The 25,076-nt window shown below is 36.7% G+C and overlaps 1 protein-coding gene across 2 annotated transcripts in view; it reads right to left on the reverse strand.

Moving 5' to 3' along the window:
- Window positions 1-25,076, reverse strand: part of ATL2 (atlastin GTPase 2) — a 62,255-nt gene that overhangs the window by 13,977 nt on the left and 23,202 nt on the right. For both annotated transcript variants that reach the window (XM_063078291.1, XM_063078292.1), the window contains exons 2-4: window positions 14,763-15,007; window positions 1,467-1,601; window positions 1,048-1,152 (exon numbers count right to left, since the gene is read on the reverse strand). In XM_063078291.1, coding sequence (XP_062934361.1) covers window positions 1,048-1,152; window positions 1,467-1,601; window positions 14,763-15,007 — 485 coding nt within the window. The remainder of the gene's footprint in view (window positions 1-1,047; window positions 1,153-1,466; window positions 1,602-14,762; window positions 15,008-25,076) is intronic.

A 25,076-nucleotide genomic window follows, 5' to 3' on the forward strand; every position in this document is an offset into this window, starting at 1 on the left:
CCTACAATCTACCATCAATAAGAAAAATTTCTTATCTTGCAAGGATCACGTACCTACCTCCTTTTAAAAAAAAATATTTGCAAATATACTTTTTGATACATCATCACCAGGTGGGCCTACCACCATATTCATTAAGAAGAATTACTGAAGTATCAGATACAGAGATGTAACAACTACAGATGATCTCAGAAAAAAACAAAAACTAAAGAAATACAAACAAGGTCAAGGGTTCCGATCTCTAACCAGCCAGCCACAAAAAAAAAGAAAGAAATACACGATGACAAGTGGTGGTTAAATTCAGTCCAATCAGTCTAAATTATACAGAAAAGAGATGGCCTAGCTTGAGAAAACTAAATGTTGATAGAACATCAAACCCAATTAAGGTATAAGTGGAAAACAGAAAGGATTTTACCCCTTCTAAATGAAACAGGTGCTGTATGAAGGCACTTCAAAAAGTTCACAGAAAGACTGTTTTATCTTCTAATCCTATTTTCCATGAACTTTTTGAAGTACTCTCATAAATCCTTAGTTTACTATATAAGCATCACTTAGGTTTCCTAAGTTAAATATGAATTAATTCTTATGCTTCTATCTCCTTTAGTTCAAATAAAATCGAGTACCAATTGTCATAGGTATCAAACAGAAAACTAAGTTTAATCAGTTGATTGATTTTTCTTGTTTAGTCTATCCAAAAAACAAAAATATGCTCTACACCTTACTGTATCTGGCAGCCATCTGACTGATTTCAATTACAGATAATATGCAATATCTACTCCTTATTTAAAAAAAAAAAAAAAAAAAAGCATAGATTTTATGATGTAAAACCAAAGGGACGGGCTAATGATTTATTGCTTCCTTTTTAACTATTCAAAATATGAAATTTCACATTGTGAGCCAGGAAAGCAAGCACAGAAATGCAAATAACTAATAAGAAATGTGAATAGCTCTCTTTAATTTTAATCTTTTTCCTTTCAATCAAAAGACATTTTGAGGAGAGGCCAAAGGTATTAGGATTATCTGAATTTACCACTTAATCTTGTGTCTCACCTGGACAGAGCTAGTCATAGTGCTCAGAGCAAACACCGTTGCACAGTCTTTGATAGTTGACTGGCTATCAAAGGCACCCTGGGTATCCATGAGCAGCACAGCCACCTAGGAATTTATAGAACAGTACAATATTCACCAAAAATGACTATAAAAATCAAATATAAAATGATAAATGTAAAAATCAGTAATTAAATCAAGAAACATATTCATATCTCACCCATTTTAACATAATAATCCATATGTTAAAATTACTAGACATTAACAGTTCTGTGTTGTTTTGATTTTTAATAGCACAAAATAGCTCAGGAAAGAATAAGGGAGAAAAAAATAGTAAAAAATTATTATACTCTGGTTTCTCCTAAGATCATATAAATCTTTTGCCTTTTAAAAAATAGTAAAAAATTATAAGAGAATTTTACTTTTGTTCCATTAGGTCTGTTAATCACAAATACTTCATTCCAAACTTGTATGCCTGTTGTTTCTCTTTCACAACCACCTCGCCAGGTAAAGCCAGTCAATGGTTCATTGTTTCCACCAATCCAACTTTGAGAATCCTGTTAAAGTGAAAGATAAATGTAAAACACAACCTAAAAAAATTAAGAGCTAAAAAACTTAGGAAATCACCGATATCTTATTTCACAAATGGAAAAGCTAAATCCAGAGAAATAAAACATAACATCACACAAGTAGTTACAAACACAGTCCCAAATCCCATGTGGGGCTCTTTTTCTTATAGAGATGCAGTCTCCTATGAACCTAAACCTTCTCAAATCAGCTCACGTTTCCACTCTCTAGGCTTTAAGATAAGTGGGGTCACATCTACTTTTCCCCTTTTATGAAAGATTTCCTAAAATGTTTAAAAATCATAAAAAATAGACACCAGCTACCTATTTTAACATCTTCTTGTGCAGATAAGCAAAACTAAGTTCCAGACAAAATGACTGTCAAAAAAGTATTGCTGTCTTAGAATAGTTTATACTAAAATGTTTTCACACTGCCTTTTCTCTTTAAAAAATAATCAGCTTTAAAAATAACCACAAGACTTGTTAGAAAGCTGATTCAAATAATCGAACTGTAAAAAAGCCTCTTTTGAAATCAGTAGGGAAATGTGAACCCTGTGTATCATATTAGATGGTGTTAATTCGGAGTAAAGACGATTGTTTGGTGTGATGATACTGCTGTTGTGTTTTTTAAATACAGTCATCTGTTATATACTCAAGTATTAGGGGAGAGAAAATATGCCTGACATTTGCTTTAAAATATTCCAGAGGGGAAATAAGGAAGAAACAGATAAAACAAAACTAGTAAAATGTTGATATGTACACTTTGGGGTTCATTATACTATTTATTTGGGGGTATGTTTAAAATTTTCATAATGAAATGTTTTAACTAGAACCACAGGGCTAAACTGTTATAACTAAGTATTATAAAATAATACAAAAGTTAATATGCCATAAAGTAATTATCCAAAAAATTTAACCTGGGACATAATAAATGAGTACCTTTGACAGATGTTAATATCCCTATACTTTAATATACTTAAAGCTCACATATCCTTTACTCAATGTACCCCATAGGAAAAATTGCTTTGTTTCAGAAATACTCCTAATAAGGCTAAATATCTAAAAAGAGATTACAACACCCAAATAAAGGGTGGAGATAAGATGTTTAAGGCAGGACTGATGAGAGATGAAGCAATCTAAGGAAAGCAGATAAAAAGTGGCAAAAAACACCTGCATCCAGACCATCACCTAATGTGAGGATATAGCCTTAGACTTCAAACCATTTATAATTGTTATTATTCCACAAAACTTCCATCCCCAGTAGGCCACCAATCCTATCATTTACATAAATCCTTTGGATTCCTTTCTTTTTTTTAGTTTTTCAATACCTTCAACCTAAGGCCCTCATCTCTGCTATACAAGGTTGCCACATGACAAAACTCCATTCACAGTATACATGATGGTCTTGTGTTTCAGCAGGGACCCTACATAGGGATTAGAAGATTAATGATACCACCTAAACAAGCACAACTAGCTAGTGGTCCTGTCCCTGGACTATATCTCAGATGCTCCAAATCTGTCTCCTTACACCTTCTTACTCTACCCCCTAACACATCCCTCCCAGTCTTTTTATTTTCACAAGAAATGTAATGCCACTGTCCTGCTAAAAAAGTCATTTGTGGTTCCCCACTAACTATAACACCATCTGAAGTCTGCTGCATAACAATCCATCTTTATTTTTCCTATCTCTGGTCCTGATGTTCCCCATAGAATCCAACACACACAGATACACCTTGCTGTTTCTATCACACCCAAAAGGTCACCGTTCCCCATATACATCCTTTGTTTAGCTTATCTATTCCTGATCCACCTGTTCTCTGCCTATACAAGAAACTCAGCCAGCAGTCAAGAAACTCCCAACTTTTCTTTTAAAGTATATTATTGATACTGCATAGTTACTTTTACATGGCTTTGCATTGCAGTTCTTGTGTGAGTCTCTTGAGAGCAAGGGCTGTAAACTCAATCATCTTTACCAAACTGTTCCTATCAAAGTGTCTAACACTGTTTCAGGTTCTCACATGTGGCATCTCATTCCCCCACAATGTCAAAGAAATCTGGTATACAATGGATTGTTTATTTTTAAAAGGGCCAACCTACACAAATAACTTTAAAGAATGTACCCTCTTAGAGAATTCCCCACTTTACTTATCTTGTTTCTTTATCTCCTCTAAGAGAATGTACATTTCATCAAAGCAGAAGTTTTGTTTGTTTCATTCTCATAAGTATTCCCAGCATGCAGAATAGTGCTTGATTTGCAAAAGGCACCCAAAATATTTGTTCAATAAATTCATAGATAAAAATTTTACTTATAAGCTTCAGTGTGCTCCCTTTTGAGAACGGGTAATAAATATGGAAGAAATATGATCTTTTTTATTATTCCTAGAAACAATACAATTACATGGTCAAGAGAGTAAAAATAAATTTTAAAAAGTAGAGATGACTGAAATCAAAGGCTAACATTTGTTAACTTTCTCTTCAAAAGAAACTTTAAAAAGAATTGGTGTCTTATAAAAAATCTATTGACTATGCATTAGTTTACACTGTAATAAAAATGTTTTAAAAATATTAGATTAGTCAATAAAAAGATGAAAGAAAAGGTAAGTCAAAGAACCTAGCTAATCACATTCTCCAAAACTTGAAGAAGTCTATTATTTCTCTAACATACTGAATACTGAGAGCTTTCATAAAATATAGTCATTCATTCCACAAGTATTTTTTGAACTCCTACCATATGCCAGCTACCGTTGTAGGCTTTAGGGATACAGCAGTGAAGAAGAACAAACACCTCTGCCCTCAAGGAGCATTCTAGTGGGTTCCAGAGGCAGCCTCACTGACATCAGACTCTATTTGCTGTCATAATTTACTAAAAGCAAACCTAAAAACTCAAAAAACACCAATCTGGGGGCTGGCCCCATGGCTCACTTGGGAGAGTGCGGCGCTGGTAGCACCAAGGCCACGGGTTCAGATCCTATATAGGGATGGCCGGTGCGCTCACTGGCTGAGCGTGGTGCAGACAACACTGTGCCGAGAGTTGCGATCCCCGTAGCAGGTTGGGGGGGGGGGGGGGGACAACAATCTGGTACCATTACTAATGTAGAAACAACAACAAAAAGCCTCAAAACCCAGAAATCCAAAAGTAAACTTATTCCTCCAGTAAAAAATAAATAGAAAGAGAAGAACTTAACAGAATCTCAATTGCAAAAGGCAATCTGAAATCACCTGAACTTTATGTGTAGTCAAATAGCGAATAAATATAGTACTTGCCAAAAGACTAAAAGACTACTCTAAATAGTAAGAAACAAATTCATACTTCGCCAAAGGAAAGGTAATATTCCCTAGCAACAAAGCACCACTAGTTAACCTTTAGACAAAGAGTTGATGGTCCAGCCAGGCCCACATGTATCAAAACACACCAGCTCCCTGTTTGCAGGCAAGCTGACTCCTTCAACAATGGACAGGCTGGAAGAATAAAAGGTCCACCCAGAAGCCATAATAACTCATCACAGTTAGGAGTAAGAGAGTCAAAAAAGATGAAATTAAGACCCAAGTAGCATTACAACAAAAGGGGGATATCCTCCCTAGTTGAAAGGTATTCCCCAGAAAAACAACCACAAATGAAAATCTTAATTTGTATAAAACTAATACCTATTCAGGAGATAGGTTATTAACACTCAACACCCCAACTGGTGAGTAGAATGAGTAGTATATAAATTCTGACCATGAACTTTAATTTAGTATTTTCACTTGAATATGTGAGAGCTCACTGCAAGTCCTGGAACAAATTATGAAACAACTGACTCTAAAATAGTTAAAAATTGTCCACCTTTTATATACCTCCTTCCCGCCCATCCCCACCCACATCCAACTCCTCCCTTCTGGGGTTGGACAAATAGAAGACATTATGACTGACACAACTCACAAACTCAGGCAAAGGACAACTCTAACAACTTAGGTACATGCTCAAAAAGAATTTAATAGTTAAACAAACAAAAAAAGGCTCTGCTTAAAAGGTGTCTTTGACCTTAAAGACACGAAGTGGAGTAGTCAGACACAAAAGGACAAATATTGTATGATTCCACTCAGATAAGTTGCTTAGAGTAGTCAAACTTGGAGACAGGAAGTAGAATGGTGGGTGCCAGGGCTGGCGGGGGGGGGGGGACAGGGAGTTGGTATTTAATGGGTAAAGCCCAAGAGATGGACGGTGGCAATGGCTGTGCAACAACTTGTATGTACTTAGTGCCACTGAACTGCACACTTTAAAAAATGGTTAAAGTGGTGAATTTTATGTTATGCATATTTTACCACAATTTTTTTAAAAAGGTATCCTTTGAGGGCTAGTGGAAAGGAAAGGGGAGATACCACCAGTTATTAAACTGAGGTTTGACACGGAGATTTGACTTTACAGTCTTCCACTGAATTTCTAGTCCAGCTTTCACATGTAAAATGCTTAGATGTATTCACACCTACCCCTGCAAGAGAAAAGTTTAACAAACTGAAAATTAATGACTTTTCTTTCTTAGATCAAAGAATTCAAGTCACAGGGCAAACCACCACCCCAAAATCTGAAGAGATGAATGAATACAGACTCACAAGCTACGACTCAGCTTACCAGGACAAGAAGCGGTTGGAGCAACTGGTAGAAACACTTACATGGCAATTTGGAAGAACTGCTGGAAACTGAGAGTGGACTAGCTTAAGAGTTAAACACTCCTAGAGGCTCAGTCTCAGCAGACCCCACACTTTCCTGGGTTTTACCTCCAGGAGTTCCACAAGGTTCTTAAGGTAAAGATGGAAGAAAACTTCCCTCATAACTCTGGCAGAGGAAGGGGAAAAGTAACCATTTTTAAATTCACCCAGGGGAAAGTAACCTCTTTGAATTACATACAGACAGACAGAGTCCCCATAACAAAGGCCTGCCTTTCTGGACTAACTACCTTATCACAGCTTTAACTGGCCAGGGGAAGGGGCAATTAGCCAACTCCAGCCCCTTCTAGCCTTTCTAGTATAAAGGGGAGGAAAAAACGAAGGTCACAGCCCAAGGACTCATGCCCACTAAAAACTGAGATTTAGCCATAAAATGATATATAAAGCTTCCCCTCCCACACACTTTACCACCAAACTAACAGGACTAATAAAATATAATGACAGTAGATTACAACTAGAAAACTGCAAGACACAGATTTCATTTGAGGAGGAGTTCTTCAGGGAAACCCAAAGACAATGGTGGAGGAGGGAGAAAACTGAAGCCTCGGAACCTACAATACAGAAAATACTAAGCACGGACCAATCTCCTAGCTAGATTAACATAAAACTTCACACTGAAAGCCTGAATCTTCAGTTCCTATTACCTGATACTTCATATCTGGCTTTCAGCAAAAAAATTATAATCCATGTCAAAAGGCAAGAAAAAACAGATTGAAGAGAAAAAGCAAGCATTAGAACCAGGCTCTGATATAATGTATATTCTGAAATTATAGGAAGCTTAAAGTAACTATGATTAATATGTTAAGGGCTCTAATGGAAAAAGTAGACAACATACAAAAACAGATAATGTAAGCAGAGATGGAAACTCTAAGAAATAATCAAAAGAAAATGCTAAAAATCAAAAACACTATAATAGAAATAAAGAATGTCTTTGAGGCACTTATCCATAAACTAAGAATTACTGAGCTTGAAGTTCTATGTCAAAGAACTTCCTAAATTGAAATGCATAGAGGGAAAAAATAACTGAAGATAAAAATAATAGAACAGACTATCCAAGAACTGTGGGACAATTATAGAAGGCATAACACAGATGTGATGAAAATACCAGAAGGAAAAGAGAGAAAGGGGATTTTCCAAAGTTAATGAGACACCAAACACATAGATCCAGAAAGGTCGGATAGCACCACGCAGGATAAACACCAAAAATCTACACCAGGCATATCATAGTCTAGCTGCAAAATAATTCAGTCTTAGAGAAAATGTTGAAAGATGCCAGAGACAAAAAAACACTTTACCTATAGAGGAACAAGGATAAGAATTACATTGGACTTCTCATCAAAAACCATGCAAACAGGAAGAGAGTGCAGTGAGTTATTTAAAGGGCTGAAAGGAAAAAGCCACAAAACTAAACTTCTGTATCCAGTGAAATTTTCCTTAAAAAGTGAAGGAGAAATAAATAATACCTTAGACAAAAACTGAGGGAGGTTGTCACCAACACCCCCAGCCTTGCAAAAAATGTTACAAGTTCTTTAATGAAAAGGAAAATAACATAGCTCAGAAACTCAAACCTACATTTAAAAAAAAAAAAAAGCATCAGAAAAGGACAAGAAAGCAAATCTTACAGGTGGTTATAGTACATGGATAGAAGAAATGAATGACAGCAATGCCATTTTCAAAGGACAGAAGAGAGGAATTGGGAATACTCTAAGATAACTACACTATCCACTAAGCAGTAACATTATTTGAAAGTAGACTTAGATTAGCTGTAAATGTATATTACAAACTCTAGTCAACCAACGAAGAAAACTTTTCAAGTGAGAGTACAGAAAATATAATCATATAAAATGCTCAATTAAAACTAGAGAAGGCAGAAAAAGAGAAGATAAAAAGAACAAATGAAAAAAACAGAAAACCGTTACAAGCATGGCAGCTTATAAATCTAACTATATCAATAATTACTTTAGATGTGAATGGTCTAAATACACCAATTAAAAGACAGAAATTGTTAGTGATTTTTTTTTAAAAAAGAGCTAACTATATGCTATCTACAAGAAACTCACTTTAAACATAAAGATTCCGATAGGTTAAAAGTAAAGGAATGGAGGAAGATATATCATGCTAACATTTATCAAAGGAAAGCTAGAACAGCTATATTAATTTCAGACAAAACAGACTTCAAAACAAGGAAAGAACAAGCAGACTTCAGAACAAGGATTAAGAGTGGCAAAATTATGACAAAGGTCAATTCTCCAAGAAAATGTAATAAGCCTTAATGTTTATGTGCCTAACAAAGCATCAAAATATGTGGCATAAATTTTATGGCTTAAACCTGCTTCTTGAAAGGATCAGGTTGTACATTCTCCAAAGTATCTATAGAAAAACATATTCTATTAAAGAAATGTGTAGGAAAAAATTTTTCAAAGAGTGAGAACAAAGAAATTCTGAACTAAAACTCATGAACAACAAAACTGTTCCAGAGGAGTGGGGGAAAGAGGTGTTGGGGGTGGGGGGGAGATTTAATTACCTTAAAAAATATTTCTTCTCCAAAAAGTTAATATTATTATGGAACTTAAATTATACAAGATTATTAACTCCCTAAATGTTCTAAAGATGGTGTTTGTTTAGTCAGGGCTCATGTGTAACAGTGTATTACTTGATATATTCAATAAACCGCCTAAATAAAACCAATTACTTTAGAAATAGTAAATTTAACTTATAGGAACAAAGACTTCAGAATGGAAAAAGATCTATAATTTGTGTTCTCTCAAATCCAAAATCAAAATATGTAATGACACAGATAGCATAATTTTGATATCACAAAAGAGGCAGTACCACGTACATTTGGGGCTTACAGCTGGAAAGGTATTTCAAAGGCTACAAATGACAACATTTTCAAGCAGTAAATTCAGGAATGCAACCAAGAAAGTCCCTGCCAAAACACTGCAATAAGGACTTCAAACTATATACTGTAGCCTCTTCCATCTCATCTGTTTCTGATTCTTCTAGCTTTGACAACATTTGACATAGCTTTTCTAATTGAATTACACACACTAATTTAAAACTTACATATGGAAAAACAGAAAATTATTTTCAATTCCAAAATCAAAATCCCGGGGCAGGGGGGACCTCAATGTGCTAATAGAAAAAAAGTAGCTCACGGTCCATATAACCTTTGTACCCAGTCCTCTTAAGCTTATATTCAGGAGAAAAAAATAAGCTGACAATTTTTATTTTCTTTATTGATTCTTAAAATTCTGATCAAATTTTGCAAACTTCTTACAATAGCAAAAATAGTAATATAAAATTAAAAATTCTGCAGCTTGTTGCATAAGAGCTACATACAATATTTCACTTGTAGTGAATGAAATATTCAAAAGTAAATTCAGCTAAATAATTAGACAAAAAAGCCAAACTTCTACATTAAATCTGGAAATCTTATGAGCAAATGAACCTGTACTGAGTATAATGATTTGACATTAACAAAATGCACACCTATCAAAATGGCTAAAATTGAAAAGACTGACAATGTTTACAAGATACACAGCAACTACAAATCTCTTATATTACTGGTGGAAGTACAAAGTGGTGAAACCACTTTGAAAAAAATTTTGGCAGTTCCTACAAACATTAAATAGGCATTTTATCCTATGACTTAGTATTTCTACTCCTGGATATAAACTCAACAGAACTAAGTGCTTACATCACCAAGTCTTGCATAAGAATGTTCACAGCAGCTTTATTCACAATAGACAAAAACTAGAAATAACTCATGTCATCAATAGCAGAAGGAGTAAATATATTGTGATATATTCATCAAATGAAATAAAAAAGTAACAAATTTTTGATATGTAACAACATAGATAAATCTCTTAGGCTTAATGTTGAGTAAAGAAACCAGACACAAGAGTACACACTTTATGATTACATTTATGTGAAGTTCCAAAGTAGGCAAAACTAATCTATGGTGATACAAGTCAGAACAGTGCTGGCCCTTGAGAGCTGGAGATAACAATAACTGGGAGAGGGAAAGAGAGCTTTCTAGAATGCAGGAAGTGTTCTTTGTCTTTACCTGAGAGGCAGTGGTTACAAATGTATACATACATAAAAATTCACTGGCTATACTAAGGTTTACGCAGTTTATTGTATGTAAGTTACACCACAATAAAGAACAAATAATAAAATGACTCTAGGAAGAAACATTTTAAAATGCTGTTCTTCCTCCAAATACATTTCTTCATTGAAAAAGAACATAAACAAACCAAGTTTTTCTTCATGTATTCACACATTTCCCACGGGTATTACATCTCAGACATTACTAGCCTTGGCGAGAAAGGTAAAATCAAGTTCAACATCCCACAGGGCTGATTCTGAGATATTTGTGCTTTTGGCAAGTTATATGTAGTAGCACATGTGATCCTTAAAGATAGTTTTTACTCCTGGTCTCTGGCAGCAGTTCTGGGGGCACCTCTTTAAATAGTAAAGAATAAAAACTATGTATAAAGGACAAAATGCCTTTAGCAAACATGTTATAGATGGAGTCAAAACCCTTTTGTATCAAACAGAGCAAAGACTCTTTATTCATTAAGCTTAGATACCAGTGGGCATCAAGAAAAGGTTCCATGTTTGCACAGCACTTGTCCTTGTTATTCTATTTCAAATTCTGAAGTAAACAGTAAAAAGTGAACATTTACAAAAGAACAATTTAGTGTAGGTATATCCTTTAAAATACCTGTACTTTACACACTGGAAATATATGGGGAAATAACCAACCACTTTTATATAATGTTTTTTGGAATAAAGGCTTTGGCATCAAATTGTATTGGTCTGGAATCTAAGCCTTGCCACTTACTTTGAGCCTCATTTCTTCAACTACCAAGTCGAAATACTAACATTTCTGCATAGGATTACTGTGAATACTGAGTAAGACAATATCTGTTAAATGCTTAGTAATCACAGTACCTAAAATGCAGAAAAGATTCAAAAACTGTTATATTAAAGGACAATATGTGCCTACTGACAGAAGAATACATCTATGAAGTACTCCTGTGAAAAAAGAGTCAAACCTGAGTCTGATCAAGTCTCTAGATTCAACTAATTTACAGAATAATTTACAGAAAATTCATACAACAAAGAAACATGTAAAACTACACCAATGGGACACAATCTACAAATCCAGACTGGGAAACTGTAAGACCAACAGTCTGTTCAACAAATAAATTGCCAAGAAAAAGAGATGGAGGGAAATCTAAAAAGAGGTGTTAAAAAAAAACAAAAACTTTAAAGACAACTAATCATAATGTAGAACTCATGTGGTTGGATTCAAACACTCTATCAAAAATAAAGCATTTGAGGCTTTGGAAAATGAAACGCTGATAAGACATTTCATAACATTAAGAAATTATTATTGTTTTTATGCATGACAATATTATTACAATGCCCAAAATAAGTCCTTATCTTTAAAAGACACATACAGAAATATTACAAAAGAAATGACATGTCTGGGATTTACTTCAAAATAATACATATTGTATGGAATGAGTTGGAGTATAGATGAAATGAGATTGATGTGTTTAAAATTCTTAATCATAAAGTTTTAAAAAGAAAAAAGAGAATGATATAAAAGTAGAAGCAACTCTGTAAAAAATTAAGAATCCTTATCTAGAAGGGTTCAATAATAACAGCTATCACCATTACTCAGTGTCAAAATCAAGCATTGTGCTAAGTTTTACATATATTATGCAAGGGTATTTCAGAAAGTTCATGGGAATATTCTTATTATCTTCTAATTCCATTTTTCCACGAACCTTCTGAAGTACCATCATATAATTTAATTCTACTAAATTAAATTCTGACCTTCATAAACTAACCCTGGAACTGAAACTACTTTCACAGTAGGCAGCTGTGGCAATCTGATCAACATCTTTCTAACAATTCCTATTGACACTGGAGTCAAGGGTGTGATTCACAAAAACCAGCTGACTAAAAATTATAAGATTAAAGCAAATGGATAAATAAAATATGATATAATCATATAGTAGAATACTAAAGCAGCAAAAATAATGAACTATCACTACATGCAAAAACATGGGTACATCTCAAAGTTATGATGCTAACAAAATAAGCCCAACACAGAATATCTATGGTACGATTTCATTCACATGAAGTTTAAAAAAAGGTAAAACAAGCTTGAGGTGACAGAATCAGAAAAACAGTTACTTTTGGGGGGTAGATATTAACTGGAAAGGAGCACAAAGGGGGGGGAATGAGTGTATACATAAATAAAATTTTATCAAGCTGTACACTTAAGATTGGTGCACCTTTCTATATGTAAATTATACTTTTTAAAAATGAGATAAATTTAAAAAAGGAAAAAATACATTTACCTGAACTACACCTCTGAACAACCAAATCAGAATTAAAAAGGGGGAAGAACAGAATATTTGAAAATATACACATATATTTTGGAGGAGAAAGTCAACTTCCCTCCCATCACCACCAACTGTCTGATTACAGATTTTAATCTCCTCTTACATAACTTACTACTTTTACACATGAAATAATATGGTGATTTTTTAAAAATACTGACATAATGAACTTAATACTTCTCACATAAATTTTTACAACGATTTCATTTGAAATTTTTCAAGAATTACTTTTACAAGTAACAAATGTTCTCCTTCAGTGTATGCAAATACATGACAAATATGAACTGCTACTCCCCCTTTGAAGAGCCACTACCAATTGATCAGAGATGAAATCAGAAATGGCACCTGAGGTGAAACTTATATGTCATTCCTAGAGAAATGATCTAAGAGTCCTTCCCTTTCCAGCATTCTACTCTCTGTGACCTACTTGGAATCAAACACATTTGCAGTGAACAGCTCAGACACAGATACAATACACACAAGCTAACTTAACAAGGTAAAGGACCTTAAAATACAGAAACTCTTTATCATCTTTAAATGCACGGATTTTTTTTAAAAGAATATGCCATTATTTTTACATTTCTCTATTTCAGATGTAAAACTCTGGGAAACAATGAAGTCCAAATGGAAAAACTTATTAAAATAATACATCTTCCTCAATTTCCTAAACACATAAAATACTGTTCTTTAATAGGATCTACATTCTTGATACTCAAGAATACTTGAAAATGCCTGAAGAGATCCCCATAAAAAGGATCTACTGAAAAGCTTCCTGGAAAACCAACTAGGAATGTTTACTTATGAATGTTTACTAAGGAATGTTTATTAATAACGCTTATTTCTTATCTCAAGGCAGATGCATACCCAAGTTACAAATTTATACAGAACTCATGAAAGTGAGCACTCTGACAGCATTTAGACAATTACATAATTCTGTCAAAATGTTTTTTCTGGTGTCTTCATGTGGCTTCTGAATGTCAGAAGTCCCATGTAAAGCTGTTCCCCCTAAGTGCTCTACTCCAAAGTTTCCAGTTCCTTCTTTGTCCCTATCAAATTCCCATTCCCTCAGCCCAACTTCCAATTGTTAAAAAAAATTCTGATTCAAGTGAAACTTTTTTTTTCCTTTTTTCAGGGGAGAAAGACAAACTCAGGGAGAGGTAGGAAAAATAACAATTGTCTGGTGTCATCTAAGAGTGAAAATGTGTAAAGAAAAGGAGATTCATGGATCAAAATAGACAGTAAGTGCCTACACTAAGGTCAATTGCCACGTTAGGCACTGGAGATATAATAACCAAGATAAGGACCATTCCTGATAGAGATTACAGTAGCCAGAAAAAATAAGTAACTAAAGTAATATTAATAAAACATATAACCTGTTCCATGAGAGTTAGGAAGAAGATATAACATAGTCTTAGAAGTGAGGGAAGGCCTCCTACGAAAAGATTAGCTAAGAAGTACAACAAGGTTTGAGAAATAACATGACATGCTCGAGGAATAGCAAAAACTTTAGCATACTTACACACAGAGGCAAGAGATGAGGCTCAGAGATCATGGAAGGCTATGGAAGCCACTCTGAGAAACTGAACTTATCTCAAATAGTAATAGTCAATAAAAGAATATAGGCGTACTTTTACAAAGGTCTCTATCCACCTACTTCACTCACTGTAAATCTGGCCAAGAAGGGGGAAGTGTGAAGAAATAACAAAAAGGGAAAGAATATAAATAGTACTTCAGAGACTTTCAAAGTATACTCAGATATCTTGGGTTAGAGTTACAATGTCTGGAACATAGATGCTCAATCATATACAACAATATGTATTATACGCAAAAATAATTATGGAGATGAAGAAGAATCAAGAGCTCAAACTTACATTACTGTCTTAAAAGAGCAGTCCTATAAAGAACTATATTTCTGTAAAATTAAAGATACAGTCCTTATTGGGTTTTGTCTATTTTTTTCAAACAGGGGTGGTTGGTAGTTTTTCATTTTTTAATTGGATTCAATTTAAAAGACACTATTCACCTTGTTATACATATATCTAAGCATGAAGTCCAGTAGAAATGATTTCCCTTTACGAAAAGCTCCTGCCACAGATACCACTACTATGTTAAGATCTCGTATATGCTCCTGTAGTAATATCTGCTCCAATGCTTCTTCATCAAGCTCAAAGTTATGGTCATCTTCATGAGCAAGAACAATCTGTACTGGACATGGTTTCTTCATAACCTCATCAGAGTTTACTAGGTCATCATCTTCATAATTCTCATCTAGAATTTTAAAAAAGAAAGAAACAGGTTACTTTAATCCCAGCATTACCAAATTTTCCTTAAGGACCACAACTAAAGCATACTTTCAAATAATTCCCTCCCCCACCCATTACAGATCATTTGAAAATACTTACAAAAAGCTATGTTTAAGTACACCTTTGGATCTCTCACTTTCTAACAAGACAAAGAATACCAGTAAGATTTCCCACTATATACACAGAGATAAAGAACAACAGTAAATATGCCTCTAATCTCAATTAAGTCTTAACAGCTAAATGTGAGCAGCAGCTGTTCTTGAGCACTGCATTATGGAGTACACTAACATTTATAAAGCAAATGTATTTCACAGGGCCTAGTTTCCAAAGCCCTGTAATTTCAGGTTTGACCTAACCTTTTAAAATTACATACAGAAATGTTAAGTTTGCAAAAGACAGGAAACTTTCCCCAGGATAAAGTCTCTGTTGTGGATATAGAATTGTAACACAGCAAAGTTGCTGGCTCTCAAGGACAGCCGTCCTTGAGAGCAGGTTAACCTAATGATTGATATGTTAAAAAAAAGTTGCTTTATTGTTATGTAAAAAATACTAAGGAAACTGCTGTAGGAAAAGACAGTATTTGCTAAGAACAAGTTGGTGGATCAACTTAACCTTTTGCAAACTGCATTATGAAATGTCACTTTGTTATTTCACTGATGTTACCAGCTTCTATTGTTAAACTATACTTAACCATAACTCCACTTATGTTCCTTTTCTGTAACTTCGTGGTCTCGAGAATAAATACAGGGAGACAACCCCGGTTCGTGGTTAATTTCCCAAGGAGGAATGCCTCCCTCTTGAGGGTTCCAGGAAGTTAACCCCTTTGGGGTGTCTCGCTGCTCAGAAGAGATGGGCTTTGAGTGATCCTTTGCGACTCCATCACCCAGGGGAGAGAGGTGACAAATCCGTGTGAGGACAAACAGAGTGCAACACTGCATTATTCTGTAAACAACTTTTGCTACTCTATGCACACAGAAACTAGATTCGGAGAGAGGAAAACTCAACTTCACCTGATACTTCAGATTCCAACTTTCTCTGTAGGCATCACCGGGAAAATTACTCTACATTACAAAGACCAAAACCTACAAGTTGTGTTATTTTTCATTCTGGACTTTAAGGACAAAACTAGGGGTCCTAAGAAGTTTCCAAAAAATGATATGATAAATCTAATTAGAGTCCCTAATTTAATAAGAGTAACCTAGTAGTATAGCTTCCCTTATTAAAGCAAAGCTCAGGATTAATGTTTTAGTGGAGAAGAATGGTCAGTGAGATACAGTTATATCTTAGAGTTTCATTTTCAACTAGGCTTTCTTACCAAACACCATAGCCACCACTTCAAGATTATATAGCTCCCCAAAACAGCCACATAAAACCTTCCTTCATTCACCACAAAACACCAAAATAAGGTAACCTTTGTAGAAAAACATTTCTGAATAGTGATGAAGAAATAACTACAGAAAATGTACACAGCAGAGACAAATTCTGAAGTTTAGGGTTCTGTTTTTTTTAAAAAAAATACCTAATGGATTCAGAGGACAAGTACCAATGGCCTTCTTTTCTACCAGTTGCTTGATCCCATCTAGCAACAAGTTACTGCTGGGGACCTTATTCTCTCCCTCATCAAAATTTTTAAGAAACCCTCCCCTTGAGCCTGTCTACTAAGTGTCAGTTTCCAATCTAAGGAAACACAGTATCCATTGTGTTCAATGAAATGACTGTCCTTCCTCTCACAGGAGAAAGTCACTCCACTGAGGAGGGGGTCATTATAAGTCAACAGTGCAACAGTATCTTATCCACATAACCACTATTCACAGAACAAAGATTATGTACCTACACATTAATGGATTTTTAATCTTTTCACAGAAAGAAACATTCTAGCTTATTTGATCTGCAGACTATCACAGCCTTCACCTATACATCACAAGGCATCTTTAACTATACATACCATCTTATCTCACAATGTGGAACCTAACTGGTCTCCCTTCATTAATTACCAAGCCCCCTCCCCCAATCCAATCCAATCTCCAAAGAGTAGCAACTAAACAATAGAGTTAGATGCAAATTTGATCAAGTTACTCTCCCTCTTAAAATCACTGTTACAAAAGACTAATGATTAAAATCCTACACATGCCTTATAGGATCCTGTACTCAGTGCCAATCTCTCTTGCCACATTGGTGCTACTGTCCCTCTTTAAACTACAGATAGCCAAGCTAGCCATTCTTCAAACTAAGCTCTTTCTTTCTAGACTCAGACTTCATTCATAATACTCCTCTGCCTGGAATATTCTTTCCCTTGTTGTTCCCCTAATCAATTCATACTTATTCCTCAAGGCTCAGCTTACATGTCATTTTCCAGGAATGAGAATCTTCCCTGAGGCTCCAAACCAAGTTTAGTCTTTCCATAACCCCCTAATTTTAATCTGTCATTTATAAGTATTTATTTATTATATGTTTCCCCTCTTAGATTGCGAATCCACTGTTTAAAACCCTCAATTGGATTCCCACTGTAACCAGAAAATAAAGAGAAACAAGAAAAGAAAACTCCTAAGTTCCTTACCATGGCCTGCCTCCACAACCCTATGTGATCTGGCCCCCCACCTACCCTCTAGTTTTATTTTATAACACACATGGCAATCTGGCCTTCTTGCTGTTCCTTGAACAAGCTAAACCTGTTTCCCACCTTAGAATCTTTGTCCTGTGCCATCCCTTCTGTCTGGAATGCTCTGTCCCTAGAAATTCACGTGGCTAATATCTCTATCATCCAGGTCTCAGTTCAAATGTTATCTCTTCACTGTGGCCTTCCCTAACCCTTTAATCTAAATCAGAGACCCCTCCCCTATCACTTTAACAAAACAGGTTTTTTTATAGTCCTTTCCAATATATAAAATAACTGTTTCTTGTTGGATTTTGGACATGACCAGCACCATTGTGCACACAATAAGCACCAGTACAAAATAGCTGCTGGCCTTGTCTCCCACTCCAGCACCAAGCCCCTCCCCGCTTCCCTTTACAAGAAGCCTCCCGACTTAGAAACAACTTTCCGGCTTCCGCATCTATCTGCACAGTTCTCCACCCCATTACATCAACCTAATGGTCCCTCCCCCCATACATTTCTCGCCCAACAGCTAATATAAACTCTCGCAAACCCATTGTTGCTGCTCTCCCCCATTTTTAGGGAAGCCCCAGGCTGTCCTCCATTTTGAGTACAGCCCGGCAGATTTCTTTCTTTAATAAAGCTTGAACGGTATCTCGGCTCACTTTTATTTTTTATCTGTTACCATGTGTTACCCTGCATCTTTCCCCCTCCATAGAATGTATGAGACTAAAGAAAGGATCCCAATCATTCTGTCTCCCTGTTAGAATAGTGCTTGATACTTAGCCTAACAGATGCTTAACAAATATTTCTTAAACAAATGAAATTTAAACATTTTACGCAGGAGGCTTACACCTGCCCTTAACTATTTTATATGCAAATTTGCTAATCAATTAGTTTGGGGAAATACCTCCAGCAACTCAAGAGTAGTAAGTATATTTAGCACAAAATTACAATAAAAATTATGAAGTTCTACCAAGTAAAAGATTTCATTAAAAAGAACTCAAAATTAATAAATGCCAAAATATCATAATAACCAAATTTGGAAACTGTTGATTTTGTTAAAACCAACAGTTTTTTGTTCTTGTTGTAAAGAAAGTATTAGTTGTTATTTTAGAAATTATTTTTTAAAAAACACTGAGCAGGAAACGTTTTTAACTTGAAATTTCACCTACATTAGTTGGCTATAGTTACCATGTGGCCAGGTTTCTTTTATAACATGGGTAATGATGATAGGCACCTCAGATAAACAGGCAGAATGTGCTTACATATTTGTCATCATTTCTAGTCTACAGATTTTTAAAGGGAAGTATGGCAAATATGTTTCAAAGGTATAATGGAGCACAACAATGATGTGACTTACCTACATTTTACTCCCCAGGATGATTGCTCTACCAAATTCAGACTAAATACAGATAAAGTATTTCATCAAACACTGATACAGGCAACTGATTAAAAGAGAACTGTATGTAAATTTCACTAGAATACCTGTAAATATTAGCATTTGATGATTAACTACAATTGGAAGTCTTTTTAAACTGAGCATTACCCTAAGATTTTAAACTAAGTTAAATCCTGTGTATAGAACAGTGATTTTATTTCCATTCTTCAATGCCAAAAAATTATTGGAGAAGCAGATTTCAGCCCTCCAGTCAATTTTCATGATTCACAGTTCAGTTTTCCTACTCTAGTCCCCAAATGGATCTTTCAAGGTCAAGCTGAAATACACCTACAACTGATCGCCTGTTTCTCAAATATCTCTCCACACCTTAATACTAAGTATATTTAATGATCTCCAGTTTTCAAGAAGGCGGTGGCTGCGGCGGTTGGCGTGAAGTAGCTGAGGTGGAAAAGGCGGCCACTGGGCCTCAGGCAGCCGGGAAACTTGTGGACCTTCCTCTTGCCATCTCTTAAGGTAGGACCGCAGCTGCTGGCCGGTCGTGGGGGCTGACCGCCACTTTGCCCCCGGCAGGAGAGGCTGCCTCATTTACAGGCAACAGCTTTGAAGTGTGGAGCAGGAAAAGAACTGTTTCTTAGCTGCAAAAGCGAGTCTCGAAACAGGGAACACGGCGCCAGGGCTGCTGTGGATGCAGACAGGATCCCGGAGGCCGGGGCCGCACTGAAGGCGGCCAGCTGCCCTATTCAGGATTCGAGGTTTCAGGCCGGCATTAAAGAAGATTCCTGGGAGCGCCCGAGCCAGGCCGCGACTGAACAGCCCGAGGCGGCAGCGGCTGAGAACGGGAAAGGCGACAAACCAGAGGCAGAGAGTGAGCACCTGACCTGGCACAGCACTGTGAGTGACCCCTGGCCCAGCTCTGTTCAGGGGGCTGACGCCCACCCGGCTACCACCTGCATCACCGGTTCACTCACCGCCCCGGGGCTGCCTCCATTTTCACAGGTGCTGGCAGCTCCGCCCGGCTCATCCGTCACTGAGCCTCCCACTTGCTTGGCCCGGCGCGAAGCCTGCGGGCCAGCCTCCCCTCCCATTCCCTCCGCGGTTCTCTGGCAGGGCTGGTGGCGTGGGACATCCCCGGCCAGTGTCGGGAGGGCAAGGAAGTACGGGCGGGCCGACTGTCACTCCACCACACCCTGGACTCCAGCCCCCGGTAAACTTCCTGTTACTGGGAGGCAGATACCATCTCTGCGGCCACCAGTTCGGAAAAATGCCTAACCAATTTCTGGTTGGGAACAGTGTGGTAGGAGAGTTCCCAGGTCCGCTTGAACCTCCTGGAGAGCTGGCTGCAGGTAGGCGCTAGATTCGGTCTATGCCAGGGGGATAAAGTCCCGAGAAATATCTACACAGTGCTACAAAGGCACCCAGAGCGACGGGTCGTCTGTGCCTACCAGAAACCTGGTAGACTTCCTGGGCGAGGCGGTGCCGAGCAGGGTCTTGAAGGCCCAGCTGATAGACGAGGGTTGCAGAAGACACGCCCCAGCCCAGCACAGTGTGCACAGAGTGGGGAGATGTGCAGCCAGGGAGGCGGAGACTCGACAGAAACGACACACCCTGTGGGGTTGCCACTTCACGATCTAACAGCCTGGGCCAGAGCACACGGAACAGGGAGAAGTCCTGCACAGGAAGTGAAAGCTCAACAGAGATCACACACCCTGTGGTACGTGATCCACCAGCCCAGCAGAGTCCAAGCTGACCAGAAAGGTGGCTCCCCGGAGAAGCCCAAGACCCGAGGCAACCATACACACAAGGCACTAGAGGCCAACTGAGCAGTCACGGAGGGAGCCATACGAAATTGGCAACCACAGCAACATCCTAGTTAGTCATTAGTCTCAAACCGGTGGACTGTGAAACCCCCGGCCACAATGAATAAACACCAAAAAAAAGATACCAGAAATACAAAAAATCAAGAAAGTACACCACCAAAAGTTAATAAATCTCAAACTAGATCCTATAGAACAAGAAGCCCTTGAAATAACTGACAAGGAATTTCGAGTGATAATTCTAAGGAAACTGAATGAGATACAAGAAAACTCAGCTAGACATCACAATGAAATGAGGAAAAGTATACAGGATCTGAAAGAGGAAATGTACAAGGAAATCAATGTCCTGAAAAAAAATGTAGCAGAACTTGCCGAACTGAAGAAGTTATTCAGCGAAATAAAAAACACAACGGAGAGTTTAACCAGCAGGCTTGTCGAAGTTGAAGAGAACCTCTGAACTTGAAGATGGGCTGCTTGAAATAACACAAGCAGACAAAAAGAAAGAAAAAAGAATCAAGGACATGGAAGAAAATCTGAGAGAGATATCAGACAACCTTAAGCGCTCAAATATCCGAGTCATGGGTATTCCAGAAGGGGAGGAAAATAGAGATTCCATTGAAAACATATTCAACAAAATAGTGGCAGAAAACTTCCCAGGTATAGGAAAAATCACAGATCTTCAGATCCAGGAAGCTCAACGATCTCCAAATGTATTCAACCCAAAAAGGCCTTCTCCAACACATGTTATAGTCAAATTGGCAAAACTCAGAGACAAAGAGAGAATCTTAAAAGCTGCAAGAGAGAAGCGTCAAATCACCTATAAGGGAGCCCCAATCAGGTTAACATCAGACTTTTCATCACAAACCCTAAAAGCTAGAAAGGAATGGGATGATATTTTCAAAATACTAAAAGACAAAGATTGCCAGCCAAGAATACTCTACCCTGCAAGGCTATCCTTCCGAAATGAAGGGCAAATAGTATATTTCTCAGACAAACAAAAACTGCGGGAGTTCACTACCACACGACCACCCTTACAAGAAATCCTCAAGGGAGTACTGGGTTTGGTTCCTCAAAAATAACTACCACTGCCATAAAAACCCAAGAAAAATCAATACCCACTAGTATAATAAAAATGGCATTCATGAAGAGAAAACAAGCAAACAAAAACGCTATCTACAACCTAAGGAACCAACAAACACAGAAACCAAACAGTAAATCAGAAAGCAAGGAACAAAAGATACCTAAGACAACCAAACAACCAATAAAATGCTAGGAATAAATCAACACCTTTCAATAACAACTCTTAATGTAAAAGGCTTAAATTCCCCAATCAAAAGACACAGACTGGCTGACTGGATGAAAAAGGAAGACCCAACTATATGCTGCCTACAAGAGACCCACCTCACCCATAAAGATTCACACAGACTAAGAGTGAAAGGATGGAAAAAGATTTACCATGCAAACAGAAAAGAAAAACAAGCTGGAGTAGCTATTCTTATATCTGACAAAATAGACTTTAAACTAAAAACCATAAAAAGAGACAATGAGGGACACTACTTAATGATAAAAGGACTGATCCATCAAGAAGACATAACAATCATAAATATGTACGCACCCAATGTTGGAGCAGCCAGATTTATAAAACAAACTCTATTAGGCCTAAAGAAGGAAATAGACACTAATACCATAATCGCAGGGGACCTGAACACCCCACTGTCAATATTAGACAGATCATCTAGGCAAAGAATCAGTAGAGAAACACAAGATCTAAACAAGACTCTAGACCAATTGGAATTCGCAGATATCTACAGAACATTCCACCAAACAACCTCAGAATATTCATTCTTCTCATCAGCACATGGATCATTCTCCAGGATAGATCACATATTAGGTCACAAATCAAGTCTCAATAAATTCAAAAAAATTGCAATTATCCCATGTATCTTCTCAGACCACAATGGATTAAAACTAGAAATTAATAACAAACGAAACTCTGGAAACTATACAAACACATGGAAATTAAACAGCATTCTACTTAATGACATATGGGTCCAAGAAGAAATCAAGCAGGAAATCAAAAAATTTATTGAAACTAATGAAAACAAGGATACATCATACCAAAACCTGTGGGATACTGCAAAAGCAGTATTGAGGGGGAAATTTATTGCATTAAACGCTCACTTCAGAAGAATGGAAAGATGGCAAGTGAACAACCTAACACTTCACCTTAAAGAACTAGAAAAACAAGAACAATCCAAACCTAAAGTTAGCAGACGGAAAGAAATCATTAAGATCAGAGCAGAACTGAATGAAATTGAAAACCAAAAAACAATTCAAAAGATCAACGAATCAAAAACTTGGTTTTTTGAAAAGATAAATAAAATTGACAAACCATTAGCATGGCTAACAAAAAAAAGAAGAGAGAAGACTCAAATAACAAAAATTAGAAATGAAAAAGGCGATATTACAACTGATTCATCTGAAATACAAGGAATCATTCGAGACTACTATAAACAACTATACGCCAACAAATTTGAAAATCTGGAAGAAATGGATAAATTTCTGGACACACACAAGCTCCCAAAACTGAACCATGAAGACGTAGAAAATTTGAACAGACCAATAACAATAAAGGAGATTGAAGCTGTTATCAGAAGGCTCCCAACAAAGAAAAGCCCAGGACCAGATGGATTCACAGCAGAATTTTACCAAACATTCAAAGAGGAATTGACACCGATTCTTTACAAACTATTCCAAAAGATCAAAACGGACGCAAATCTCCCAAACTCATTCTATGAAGCAAACATCATTCTGATACCAAAACCAGGTAAAGATATAACCAAAAAAGAAAACTACAGGCCGATATCCTTGATGAATATAGATGCAAAAATCCTCACTAAAATACTAGCAAACAGAATACAGCAACACATACGTAAAATTATTCACCACGATCAAGTGGGATTCATCCCAGGGATGCAAGGTTGGTTCAACATACGCAAATCAATAAATGTGATACACTATATTAATAAACTCAAACACAAGGACCATATGATCATCTCTATAGATGCTGGAAAAGCATTTGATAAAGTTCAGCACTCATTCATGACAAAGACCCTCTATAAGTTAGGTATAGAGGGAAAGTATCTCAACATAATTAAAACCATATATGCCAAACCCACTGCCAATATCATCCTGAATGGGCAAAAGCTGAAAGCTTTTCCTTTAAGAACAGGAACTAGACAAGGATGCCCACTCTCACCACTCCTATTCAACATAGTGTTGGAAGTACTAGCCAGAGCAATCAGAGAAGAGAAGGAAATAAAGGGCATCCAGATTGGAAAAGATGAAGTCACACTGTCCCGGTTTGCAGATGATATGATCCTATATATCGAACAGCCTAAAAACCTCTACAAAAAAAGTGCTGGAATTGATAAATGATTTCAGTACAGTAGTAGGATACAAAATCAACACACAAAAATCAGTAGCATTTCTTTTCTCCAATAGTGAACATGCAGAACGAGAAATCAAGAAAGCCTGCCCATTTACAATAGCCACCAAAAAAATAAAATACTTAGGAATTGAGTTAACCAAGGAGGTGAAAAATCTCTATAATGAGAACTACAAACCACTGCTGAGAAAAATTAGAGAGGATACAAGAAGATGGAAAGATCTCCCATGCTCTTGGATTGGAAGAATCAACATAGTGAAAATGTCCATACTACCCAAAGTGATATACAAATTCAATGCAATCCCCATCAAAATTCCAAAGACATTTTTCTCAGAAATGGAAAAAACTATCCAGACATTTATATGGAACAATAAAAGACCACGTATAGCCAAAGCAATGCTGAGCAAAAAGAATAAAGCTGGAGGCATAACACTACCTGACTTTAAGCTATACTACAAAGCTATAATAACCAAAACAGTATGGTACTGGCATAAAAACAGACACACTGACCAATGGAATAGAATAGAGAATCCAGAAATCAACCCACACACTTACTTCCATCTGATCTTTGACAAAGGCACCAAGCCTATTCACTGGGGAAGGGACTGCCTCTTTAACTGGATATCCATATGCAGGAGAATGAAACTAGATCCATACCTCTCACCGTATACTAAAATCAACTCAAAATGGATTAAGGATTTAAATATACACCCTGAAACAATAAAACTTCTTAAAGAAAACAAAGCAGAAACACTTCAGGAAATAGGACTGGCACAG

The sequence above is a fragment of the Cynocephalus volans genome, chromosome 14 (assembly GCF_027409185.1).
Source record: "Cynocephalus volans isolate mCynVol1 chromosome 14, mCynVol1.pri, whole genome shotgun sequence".
Classification (NCBI taxonomy): domain Eukaryota; kingdom Metazoa; phylum Chordata; class Mammalia; order Dermoptera; family Cynocephalidae; genus Cynocephalus; species Cynocephalus volans.